The sequence below is a fragment of the Emydura macquarii genome, unplaced genomic scaffold (assembly GCF_026122565.2).
Source record: "Emydura macquarii macquarii isolate MOO-44397 ecotype Brisbane River unplaced genomic scaffold, CSIRO-AGI_Emac_v2 contig_2473, whole genome shotgun sequence".
Taxonomy (NCBI): Eukaryota; Metazoa; Chordata; order Testudines; family Chelidae; genus Emydura; species Emydura macquarii.
Window position 1 is genome coordinate 29,080,002 of NW_027132610.1, and position 12,591 is coordinate 29,092,592.

The 12,591-nt window shown below is 37.9% G+C and overlaps 1 protein-coding gene across 3 annotated transcripts in view; it reads right to left on the reverse strand.

The window, feature by feature from the left end:
* Positions 1-12,591, reverse strand: part of DIAPH3 (diaphanous related formin 3) — a 581,492-nt gene that overhangs the window by 392,852 nt on the left and 176,049 nt on the right. For all 3 annotated transcript variants that reach the window (XM_067563206.1, XM_067563204.1, XM_067563205.1), the window contains 6 exons: positions 12,116-12,226; positions 11,603-11,721; positions 10,959-11,075; positions 8,451-8,569; positions 8,241-8,305; positions 7,229-7,333 (listed from right to left, as the gene is read on the reverse strand). In XM_067563206.1, the coding sequence (XP_067419307.1) occupies positions 7,229-7,333; positions 8,241-8,305; positions 8,451-8,569; positions 10,959-11,075; positions 11,603-11,721; positions 12,116-12,226 (636 nt within the window). The remainder of the gene's footprint in view (positions 1-7,228; positions 7,334-8,240; positions 8,306-8,450; positions 8,570-10,958; positions 11,076-11,602; positions 11,722-12,115; positions 12,227-12,591) is intronic.

The following is a 12,591-nucleotide window of genomic DNA, read 5'->3' on the forward strand; positions in this document are numbered from 1 at the left end:
AATGTATTTGGGGCCACGCCCAACCAGCTCGGTTCCTAGGCCAGTTTAAGTGCCAACTCCATTAGAAGTGCTCTTAGTCTGACCTCCCAGTCTTTTTTAGTGCAAAGCCTAAACCCTGCACTAGTCTCGCCTGTGAGCCTCTCACGAGCTCTTTAGGCAGCTCTGGTGAGGGTTGCTGAAAAGTGTAGGCTTCTTACAAGAAACACACATCTTAAAGCCCGGGGACTAGGGCATGCCCGGTCCCAGGTTGCATCATCAGACCTACAGTACATGTCTAAGAAAAAATAACCCTTAACAACTAACTTTAACTATATACATTAAAGGTAAAAAGGTTGTAAGAGGACTGGGTTGTAAGAGCTTGCCTCAGCAAGAAAACATTCCAGCACCATCACAGGTGGTAAGAAGGAACTGAGAGGGAGGGGGGCCAGCGGCACCCTACATAAAAGGGCAGATGCGTGCTACTTCAAAGGGCACTAAAGCAGGCCCTACAGATACCACTGAGGGAAAAATCTCCGGCACTGGTGCAAGTGGCACACACGCACATCTAATATTGAATAGACATGAGCAAGCACTCGAAGAAGAACAGACAGTTCTAATCCACCCTTGAAGGCAGCACATTTGAAGCATGGCATTTTATGTAACGAAGATGGTGGTTGCCATGTGTTCCAGTAACTGAATACCTGAATACAAGAATTGAATTGCTGACCATAGTCTGGAGGCTGAACTGAATTGATTTGCTATGTTGGAAAGAGTCAAACCTGTACAGAGGAAAGTAGGCTCTTGCTATTACTCACTTGATATGTGCCCGTATAAGTTTTACGCAGAGGTCAAGATGATTTTTGTATGTTCAGTTGCAGGCCCAGTTCAAGGAAGAGATGTATGACCTCAGAAGTTGCCCAAGACGTCAGTTCCAGGAAGCAGCCTTTCAACAACCAGTCAATCAGGTAAGGGAATACTAAGATACCTTTCCTGAGGATCTGCACTGCAACTAGCAACTTGACCTTTGAAAAGACCCTCATGGGAGATGAAAGGATGAAGGGGAAGTGCTTGATGTTAAGTGGTCCTGGCCAACAATGAAACTTAGCAATTGTTTATTGGAGAATGAAGAGTGATGTGTAAATAGGCATCTTGAAGGTCAAGGGCTAAAAACCAATCCCTTTGCTCTAATGATAGAATTATCACTGAAAGTGTCACCATTTTGAATTTCTGTGCCTTCACATAGGTGTTGAGTAATCTTAGATATAGGATGGGTGTCCAACCTCCACTCTTCCTTGGTACCAGGAAGTACCTTGAATAAAACCCCTCCCCCTCTGTGCTGTTCTATATCTCCCAAAAGTAAGAAAGTCTATTTCTTGATGAATCACATTCTCAAAAGGGGTCCATGAGGAGGGATGGGAAAGGAGTGTTCATTGGTGGAAGTTAGGTGGATGGTGTAACCTTTGGAGATTATTTCCAAATCCCACTTCTCCACAGCGATCAACTCCCAGGCTCACCTGAAGGGAAGGAAGGCTGGTGAATCAGCAGAGCTGAGGAGGATGAAAATGGCAATTCAGATTCTCAACAAAACCTGTCAAAATTGCTGCTTGGAGGTGGATGGGAATGAGGCAGGAGGCTGAGAAGAGGACTATTTCCTTCTCTGCAATTTCTGCCCTTTTTAGGCTCAGAGGACCTCTGTGAGGTAAGGAATTGGACGGGGCAGGATCTCTGAGTCATCTGAGACTTGCTGAGTTTTCTCTTGCAAGTGGGTATATCAATACCAAGAGAACGCCAGGTAGCTTTAGAATACTTCAGTGTTTGCAGAGACTCATCCATATTATCTGCGAATAACTTAGACCAATCAAAAGGAAAGTCCTCTACTGTATTCTGGACTTGAATCCAGAGAGTTGGAGCAAGGACGCTCTTCTCATTACCATCACTGTAGCGATCGAACGGGCAGCAGTATCAGTAGCTTCACGGAAGGCATGTAGGGTTATCCTGACAAGTAGCTTTCCCTCTGCAATATTTGCCTGTAACTGTTCCCTGTGTTCTGTCGTTAGATGTCCATGAAAGAGGTCAGTTTAGTGTAATTCTCGTGGTTGCACTTTGCCATCAACGCCTGATAATTGGCAATTATAAACGGTACGGAGGCCAAGGAATAAGACTTTTTCCCCAGTATATCAGACACTTCTGATCTTTGTCATGACATATGGTTTTAGTACCATGTTCATTCACTGTGTTAATTACCAAGGATAGGTGAGGGGTAAGAAAATAAAAATTACGAGTCCTTTGCTGGGATTAATACTTCTTATCTACACTTTTGCATGTAGGCAGACTAGAAGCTGGCATGTGCTAGATAATCTGCGCTGGGTCCAGAAGAGCCTCATTAACAGACAAAGCTATGTGATCTGAGGAGGCTGAGGGGAGGATGTCGAGGAGCTTATGATGAGATTCTGTCACCTCCTCAAGGGGAAATCTGTAGGGAGTCTATGAATCTTCTGACCAGGTCCTGAAAATATTTAAAATCATCCACCAGAGATGGAGGAAGAGGTATGACTGCTTCATCCAGAGGTGAAGAGGAAATATTGGCTCGAGGAGAACTCCCTTCATCAACTCTAACCTCCTGTTACTCGAAGGATTCCTCTGCAGGATCAGGTCTCTGGAGGGAGCAGGTGATGCTCATTGCTCCTCTCTAAGGGTGGTAATTGATGCTCTTGAAAATTGTTTGTGATAAGCCACCCATGGGACACAGTATGGCCAAGAAGGAGGTGTATAAGGCACAGGAGGATAGGGGGAGGCACTTAAGGGGCTCCTATCAGCAAGACGTGATGGTAAACATGGGCCGTGAACATTTGCCTCTTTCTGGAAGAGGCTTCTGGAAAGAGGTGAGTAGGAGAGCCCTGAACTGACACTGAAGACTGAGTCAAGGTCTTCATCAGAATCCTCTTCCTCAAGTTTACTCAGGAATGGTGGAGCGCCTGCAGAGATCTGACATGAAATCATTTGCCTGAGCTTCACCCAGTGCCATCTGGACGTTCTTGGTACCAACAGCACATCAGAGCTGAGGAGCAGCGAGTTGCGTATCTCAGATACTGCCAGGTCCCAGGAAAGTAAGAATTCCTGCAGTACCACGAAGATTATCAGTACCTAGGCAGCAGTGTGCACCAAGGTCGTTGTGGATGAGGATGCTAACAGTACCACAGGCTTTGGGTGCTTGGAAGGAAGAGCAGTTGCTCATGGTACTGAAGGTCTCGTGTGCTCCATGGGAGGAAGCACAGTCGGAGCCTGAGTGGGCTTCTTTGATACCAAGGAAGCAGAGGAAGAGCTCTTCTTGCCGCCCCAGTCTGATAATGGTACCGATGGTCTCTCTGGGCCTTGCTGCCTTGTGGTCTAGCTGTGCTCAGGGTAGCTGAGGAACCTGACTGTTAAGACCGGAGGCACCAGCACAGCGAATGATTCTAACAACCTTGGCTTTTTAGAGGTAAGTTCTCTAACTGGTGAGTCAGGGCCATGTTCTCTCTAGGACTTATGAAAGCAGTCCTGTGTCTTTCTTTTCAAAGTGCTGGAGGTGTGGGGCTCCAATGCCGTAAAGGCACTACACTTCCTCTTTGATTGACATGTGGGGTAGGGTGTGTACCTCGGCCCAGATCAGAAGCCAAAAATAGAGAGCTCTCCATCATGAGAAGGCAATGCTTTCTCTCTCTACTTTTTCTGGCTCTTGATTTCACTGCCAGACAAAAGTTTCACTTCTGAGCAATGTATGATTCCTCAAGGAAATGAATACGTCATTGACCGGGGATCACCTCCCAGCATGACAGACAACCCTTGAAGCCAGGAGAACCAGGGATAACCTTCCAATAAAGAGAACTAGTAACTATCTAATACAGTGATAATCAGAAGCTGCAAATTGCTCTTTAATGTGTCTCCTGTGGTTCTTTGCAGCATATGATATTTGTGATATGTGTGATTTAATAATTAACCAACCTAAGTTAACCAATCAGGATGCTTTTACTATGTTATTAAAATTGTAGAATACTTGGTCAGTCATTTTGCTGAGAGAATTAATTTAGAGAGAGAGAAACTGAAACAATTAATTCACACTATTGTGGCTTTTTTGGGTAATGTTGATTATTAATTTGGCTCCTGAACCACTGTGGTCTGAGTATCACTGATTTAATATCTATCTAAATACAATATAGAAAATATGAAAAAAATATGAAAAGAAAGAAGCTATATTAAAATTATTTAGTGACTATAGAAAACTAACACTAACACTACAATTAACTATTAGCAAAAAGAGAAAAATAGAGTTGAGGAAATCTCAAATGTCAACTGTGATAGCTCCATCTCAGGCCCAGGTGGTTGAGAAGGAATTGAGGGCGGTTCATCCATGCAGTACTATGTAATAGCACGGGGCATGAGACTGGCTCACACGCATGAGTGGTCTGAATGGATGCTGCTATGAGAAATCATTGATCAAAGGCACAGGAGGTGCTAGCCCATCTAAATTGGAGCACCTGTAGGGACACTACTCAAAGAAGGAGTAGATGTGATATATACTGATTTCAGTAAGGCTTCTGAAAAGATCACACTCAAAAGAGTAGTTAAGAATGGTTCACTGTCAAACAAGGATAGTGTGTCTAATGGGGTCCTATAGCTATCAGTCCTGGGTCCAGTAATATTCCATGTTTTCATTAGTTATTTGGATAATGGAGTAGAGCATATGCTTATAAAATATGCAGATGACTTCCAAGGGGTGAAAGCACTATGAAGGACAGGATTAGAATTCAAAACCACCTTAACAAACTGGAGAACTGGTGCAAGGTACTACACTTGGAAAGGAAAAATCAAATGCACATACAAAATGGGAAATAGCAGGCCAGGTGGTAGTACTGCTGAAAGCAGATTGGGGATAATACTGGATCACAATCTGAATATGAGACAACAACATGATGCAGTTGTGGAAAAGGCTAATATCATGCTAGACCTCCCATGCAACTGTCCCACTCTTCTTGGCACTGGTGAGACCTCAGCTCATGTACTGTGTCCAATCCTGGGCAACGCACTTTAGGAAAGATGCGCACAAATTGGAGTGAGAGCAGAGGAGAGCAACAAAAATGATAAAAGGGTTAGCAAACCTAACCTCTGAAGAAAAGTTAAAACAACAGCATATTTAGCCTTGAGAAAAGAAGATGGAGAGGTGACCTGATAACAGTCTTCTGGTATGTTAAGGGCTGTTATAAAAAGCACTGTGGTCAGTCCTCCATTCTCCATTTCCACTGAAGGTAGGACAAGAAGTAATGGTCCTAATCTGCGGGAAGGGAGATGTAGCATAGATATTAGGAAAAACTTTCTAACTAAAAAGGTAATTAAGCACTGGAATTGGCTTCCAAGGGAGGTTGTGGAATCCTCATCATTGGAGGTTTTTAAGAACAAGTTAGAGACACCTGTCAAGGATGATCTAGGTTTATTTAGTCCTGCTTCATTGCAGGGGGTCTGGACTTACTTTCTCAAGGTCCCATCCAGCTCTACATTTCTATGATTTTATGATTATGTAATTAAGCAAAACACAGGAAATACTTTTAAAACCAGGAAACAATAAAATATCAGAATACAATAAATAGTACACAACTGCTCTATTCCTTTAAATTGTTTGCCCTTCTCCAGTCCTCTTGGAGCTCACCCATCCTCCTTGAGTTCCAAAAGGTAATTGCTAATGGTTCTGAGATTGTGTCACCTTGACTAGTAGGCCAAAAGATACATATTTCAAGCTTTGGCTAATAAATTAAAATAAATAAATATGAATATACATCAATGCTACAAAACAGCTATGGTGTGGAGGGAGGGGGGGTCACAACACACAAAATTAACCATGTTAAGAGGCAACTGATGAAATGAAGGGTTTCTTTTTCAACTTGCACTAAATATTCAGATCTGCCTGAGGTTATTTACTTGCAGCATCCAAAAGTGTAATAAATCAAAACAGTTAATTTTTGAAGTATATAAAAATTGGAAACAAAGATTTATAAATGACTTATGTGTCCATATTTGTAGTGTGTGCACGATGAGCACGCATCCCTCCCTCCACCTTAAGATATGTTAAAGTGCTATATTAATTCAGTGAATTAAAATATAGAATACAACTCAAAAGCTAAACAGCACCTCATGTCACCAGCAAAAAATAAGTCTTTTGTCATTTTTTCCATGAAATTTATATAAGATTTGGTCATTTCTTAGACCATGAACCTGAATGTCTACCACTATAAGAAAAGAGATAAATACTTTTTGAAGAGGAAGTAGATTTTAGGCATTTTTGTGTTTGTTTGTTTGTTTTTGGTAAAGAGATATGTGCATTTAAAATAAGGATTTAGCTCCTTAATCGTATTTAACAATATTAATGGCTAATTAAACAAACACAGAACATATAAATAAACTAATTCACTTGTCAATGAAACTAAAATTATGAAGTCTATCTATACAAGCTCAAAATCTAAACCAACAAAACATGCTCAAGAAATTTATTTCACTGTCTTCCTACATATACATCTTACTCAAGAAGCTGTGCTTCTAATCAATTTTTAGATTCTCTTTCTTTTACTCCTGGATATAATACATTGGGAAATCCTTTGGTTATATGTTCTTCCTATCTAAATGTTAAATGTGCACTAGTTATATGTAAGTTATCTCCTTTAAAATCTGGATTTACTCCCTTTTTTGGTCATCTTTTAAAATCTGTTTACTTTTGGAAATTGAAAAATTATCAGAAAGTGTTCTCATTCAGCTGGAGGTTATCTTTCTCTGCAGGATACCCACGACTGAAGGTTCAGCAAAATAAATTGCATAAGGAATAATTTCCTGGGGTGGGATAAAGATCACTGATGAATGCCAAATCTACCAGTAGAAAATTTCTTACCCTTTGTGGTTAATTATTTAGGAAATATGTGACAAGGAAAGCAAAACCCAAATGAAATATAAGGAACTAGTTTAATTAGCAAAAGCCCAGGCATAAAACAGGGATCAAATGGGAACTCACACAGCTAATTAATGTTATAGTACAATTCTTTTGAGAAACATTCGTGATACACAGAAATAAAATAAATTGATAATGAACTATGTTTTGAAAATGAGTTGAATTTTTCTTTTTTAAAAACCTCACACATTCTATTAAGGTCTGAAAAGTATTACATTACACATACTTGTTTCACCAGTGACATTATAATATTGAATAATATCCTTTAATATTGTCCTTTACCTGGGATTTAAAAGCCTGTAATTCTGCTTCTAGCTCATTGATTTTTTCTTCTTTTTTCTGCAGTAAGGACTGAGTCTCCTGATGGACTATAATTTCTTTTTCAAACTGTAAGGAAAAACCAACAACACGAGATTATAGCTGATATTATCAATACTGCTATGTTTCTTCAGAAAATTCTAGTATTTCCTTGATCTTTCAACATGAAACCAATAGCTTTCCTACAAGTTAACTGTTTCCTGAATATTTTATTCCTGAAGTGAAGGAAATCATAGTAATCGCTAGTGCCATCAAGAGATGGAATATTTCACAAATTTCATCCAAATATATCAATCAGTTTAGCATAGTATCATGTATGTTTTAATGTACGACATGTGATACTGTAATCTGCTGGGTTAATGCATGAGTTTTGATGTCCAGGCATCACACTAATATTTTACTTAGATTATACATGTATCTATCAGGTTAAAAGGACTTCTCTAAAAAGTAAAAATGACTTTAATGATTGGTTTGGGAATACCACTATACCAAGACAAAGTTATATGTGGGGATACAGTATTCAAGAATGTGGAGTAAATGGAAAGGTCTGACTTTGAAAACAGATTTAAATCTGATAATGATTATCTATTCTGTGAAGACTATAAAATGTGTCAATTTTTATTCTCAATCTCTCCCAGTTTATTTTGCTAAGTAAAAAATTTATGACATGCAAACTCTAGTCACATATAAGACTAATTTCTCGGTATCTGAAGCTAAGGATTGATGTTTACAATTTAAAATAAAAATCTACCAAGTATCTGTAAATTTGGTCAGAATGTGATACATTTTGCTCTAGGTTCTTGCCTTCTACTGCATATGACACACATACAACACAATTTTTTCACTAATTAGTAAATAAACATGGTTACTGAAAGATAAAAATATGTTCTGAATTGTCACATTCGCAGTGACAACAAAATTTATATAGCAATCCAGTAAACCCTATTTCTGATTAGATAACTTCAAAGTTACTTACTTTCCTGGACAGTTCTGAAGCTCTCTCTTCAAATTCTTCTATTTTTGCTTTATCTATACAGACATCTAAAACCAAAGTTATAAGGTTCTTAATATTGTGTACCATTTAAATCCTTTACTTAAAAAAAACAAAAAAACAAAAAAAAAAAAAACAAACAGCCACACACAATTGCATTTCTACAAAGTAATAATTTCTAAAAATTGGTCTCACCTATTAAATGACTGAAATTTACATCTAATTTTTTACGATAGGTGAAATCTGGGTCTATTCCACTTCGATGTAATACTATTTGGGACACACATTCTTCAATTAATTTGAAATACTGGGGTCTAAAGAAGGAAAGAAAAAGAAAACATTGTACAGTGTGTTTACTTGTCAGTGCATACTTATATTAGTGTCATAAATCAAAGGCATTCTAGAATGAATACATTAGCAGACAAATCATTAAGAATGAATCCACTCCACAGAATTATAGTTTTAAATCCCAACAAGTTCACAGCATTTCACCATTGAAGGGCAAATACAACTAGGCCTGGGGTTCTCAAACTTTTTAATGCAGCACAGACCAAATCCCTCTCCAATATGATGCCATTCAAGATAATACAGTATCTCTGTCACCTACAACAACTGACTACATTGCTCACGTATTTTCCGTGTAAGTAGTTTTAACTTTAAATGCAACTGATTTTTTTCCTTTGAAAATGCCCACCCTTGTTTCACTTTTCATTTTCTCTCCCCTACCCATACGTTCTGCACTTCTTTCCCCCTATTCCCTTATCACCTAGCCCTACTCTATTCCTGCATATATTTCCCAGCCGAGTAGGCCCCTCCTTTTTACATGTGTTCTGCTGTTTTTTTCCTCTTCTCCTTTATGTGCTCCTCCACTGCCTGGTCCTCCTTTCCCTCTATTTGCCTGTTATGAATCATAGAGTTCAGGGGTATAAATGTTGCTCAGTAGTGGAAGCTGTGCTCAGTAGTCTACCTCTCACCTTAGTACGGCTAAGTGGATGACCCCAAGTCACAAGAAAAGCAGCTGCAACTTCTTTAAACCAGAGGGGTACCTCTGTAAGTCTGTATACAGCAAAAACAACGAGAGTCCTGTAGCACTTTAAAGACTAACAAATTTAATTTCTCCAGGCATAAGCTTTCGTGGGCTGTAACCCACTTCATCCGATCTAAGGAATAGAAATCACATAGGAGGTATATATATACACATGTCAAAGGTTGTAAATAGGCCTCAATTACTCTAACTGAATGGACTTTGCTTTTATCTACCTTCCCCATTGTTGTTACTTATCTCTGGATATGTGTGTGTGTGTGTGTATATATACACAAACCTCCTATGTGATTTCTGTTCCTTACATCTGACGAAGTGGGTTGCAGAAAGCTTATGCCTGCAGAAATTAAATTTGTTAGTCTTTAAAGTGCTACAGTACTCTCGTTGTTTTTTCTTTAAACCAGTAAGTTTAAGGTCCAGTAAGTGAGGTGGACCTATCAAGAGATGATGAAACTAAAAATCATGTCTCAGGGTGGTGTAGGGTCCCTGATTAGTGAGAAGAGTCTACTTATAACTATAAAATACCTAATCAGGGATTAGAAATTATTAGGAAGCTGAGGCTGCATCCACGTGAACTCTCAGGGAACTGACAGACCCTGTTCTTTCAGGAAGCGCAAATGCTCCAGGGTGTCTTCGGGCTGGTCTACACAGCATTGCAGTCTGGACTACTGAGGTATTATTTGTAGAGCACTCTAAAATATTGGGCTGAAACTGCCCCACATAGACCCTGCTGGCACAAACTAAAAGGTACTTAGCTCGATTAAAATAGTCATGATTGAAAGTTAGAAGGTCAAATTCTGCTTATCTATGGGTAGTTTTTGTTGCTGTTTTTGGCACAATCCTAAATTTTTGCTGACAAATTTTGCTAGTGAGAGAGAGAAATGGCTATTTTCAATAGCTTATATCTCTGTCAAACTTCAACAAAAGAAAAGACATTTCTCTGGCCCCCTGGCTTTCTCCCCAACATCAAAGGTTTGCTGAACACATCAGAGGTGTTAGATTTTATCAGAAGAAATTTTTAATTAAAGAAGTATTTGGTAGCCTAAATATAGGGGAACTTAGCAGCTCCGCCTATAGTTTGTTTATTTGGGGCCAAATTTTTAAAAGACTTAGTTTGTGCATTTCTGAATTGAACACCCAGTACTCAAAATGCAAGAGCACAAGTAATTTTAATTTAAGCTCATATATCAACATTTGTAGAAATAAAATTGCATCTTTATGCACCTGGCCTTAGTGTTTAAGCCATATTTCTAGCAAGATTCTAACATGATTTCCATGATCAATAAAATTATTTTTATGTTTTGTTTTAATAATGTGCTATAGACGACAGAGGCAGCTAATACAGTTCAGATCCCAATATGGACAGGGCCATTAAAGCACTACTGTGTTCTAACCAAAAAGAAAATAAGCATGTTCAAACAGGGTTTTTTTCCTCATTCAGAATCCATTCTCTTCTTTACGTCGTCTTATTGTGATGTAATAATGCAATTAGTCCAATATCAATTATTTCTGTAATAGCAACCCAAAAATGCAAAATTGATTTATTATTTTGAGTTAATCTTTAACTTTATTTCATTTAAGCAATATCCCATCATTCAGTTTGGCACAACAAAACACAAGAGCTTTTTAAAAAGGGGATATTTACCACAATTTTAACTTACCGTATAAAATAATCATTTCGTATCAGCAAAAGATGCTGGAGAATAGAAAGAAAATATCCTTCGGCACTACTGTCCTTAACTGTGTTCCACAGCATATTGTAAACATCATTTGCTTCAGTAAACAAGTTAAGGAGAAGAAAACAGGAACTCTTATTTGCAGTCCAGGATACCCTTTTTTTTAATTTTAAACCAACTTCAAAAATGCAGTATACTCTAAGACCCTACTTGAATTGCGGGATGATTGCCAAAAATTGCAACTGAGTTGTAAACAAGTCATGAAAAATTGTGGAAAAGTAATAATGAACCTTATTATTTGTGGCAATAGTCCACTATTACTTTTCCGTGACTTTCCGCTGTCAGCTGCCCAGGGATGAGAACACTGGCACCTTTCATCAGCCCCATACTTGGCAGGGTTCCCACAGTCAAAATTGTGGTGGAAGCTTAATACTGCAGAATCCACAATTTCTGCAATATTGCAAGTTAAATAGGGCCTTAAATATACTGTTTAACCACAGTAAAGAAAAAGATTTCAGTCAAATTGAGTAACAAAATCTCACATTGTTAACACAAAAATTGAATTGAATTTTCTGATACTAAAGCATTATTATTTGTACATATTAAGTTCCTCACTCTCAAAAGGATATTCAAATTCAGATCTAATATCTTCTAAACGATGGGAAAACTCAATCATGTCTTCTTCCTTGTGCTCACTGAAAACTTTCAGCTGGATATCTAGAGCATCATTCTTTATAAATTTCAATTGCTGCAAAGAAAAGGTAAGAGAAAGGTACACAAAATTAGTAATTGCACATTGAAATGAGTCCTTTAATTCTGAGTAACTTCCATAGGTTTGTTATTTTAATATTTAACATTACAAGAACTCATATTGGTTATTTAACATTAAATATTCAGTAAAAAAGAGCATCTGCACAACATGATGTTTTATATTTTCTATCATTAAAATCATAAAAGAATTAGTGCTGATGATTTAATACAAGCTATACACACTTATTTCATTCCTCTTTCAGAACTGATTTTCATATGTAACCCTTTAACATTTAGACTTGTATATTATTTTAGAAGGTATTTTATACATCTCCCCCAACTCAAGTTTACTAATTTAAATATTAATGCAAATAGACTACAGGGCCACTTACTGGCAATATCTCTTTCAATCCAGAGCGCATAAATTCATTTCTGATGTGGAGCCTGAAGTCCAAATCATCAGGAGATGTTACAAGAGCATTGATGAGCTGCATACAAGCTACCTACAACAGATAAAGAAAATAAATGGTAGTATTTTTTAGTTTTCAATATATTTTAATGTTAAGAAGCCATTACTGAAATTTGAATACACCCTCTTCCAGTGTGTTCACAATTTTAGAGTTTGAAATGTAATCTGTCATATTTAAAGTCATTCTTAATATACTCTAATTTACCAAAATCTACTTAAGCCATGGATGCCAAGCACAAAACTGAGATTTGACTTATTTGTCATGTTGCCATAAAATAATGAATTTCGGTTCTGTTTCTCTCTTCTGCATGCGGCAATTTTATACAAGAACTTAAATCATTTCATTCACAGTAAAGTAACATCTTGAGAGAGAGTTTATAATAAAGTTGTACTCAATGT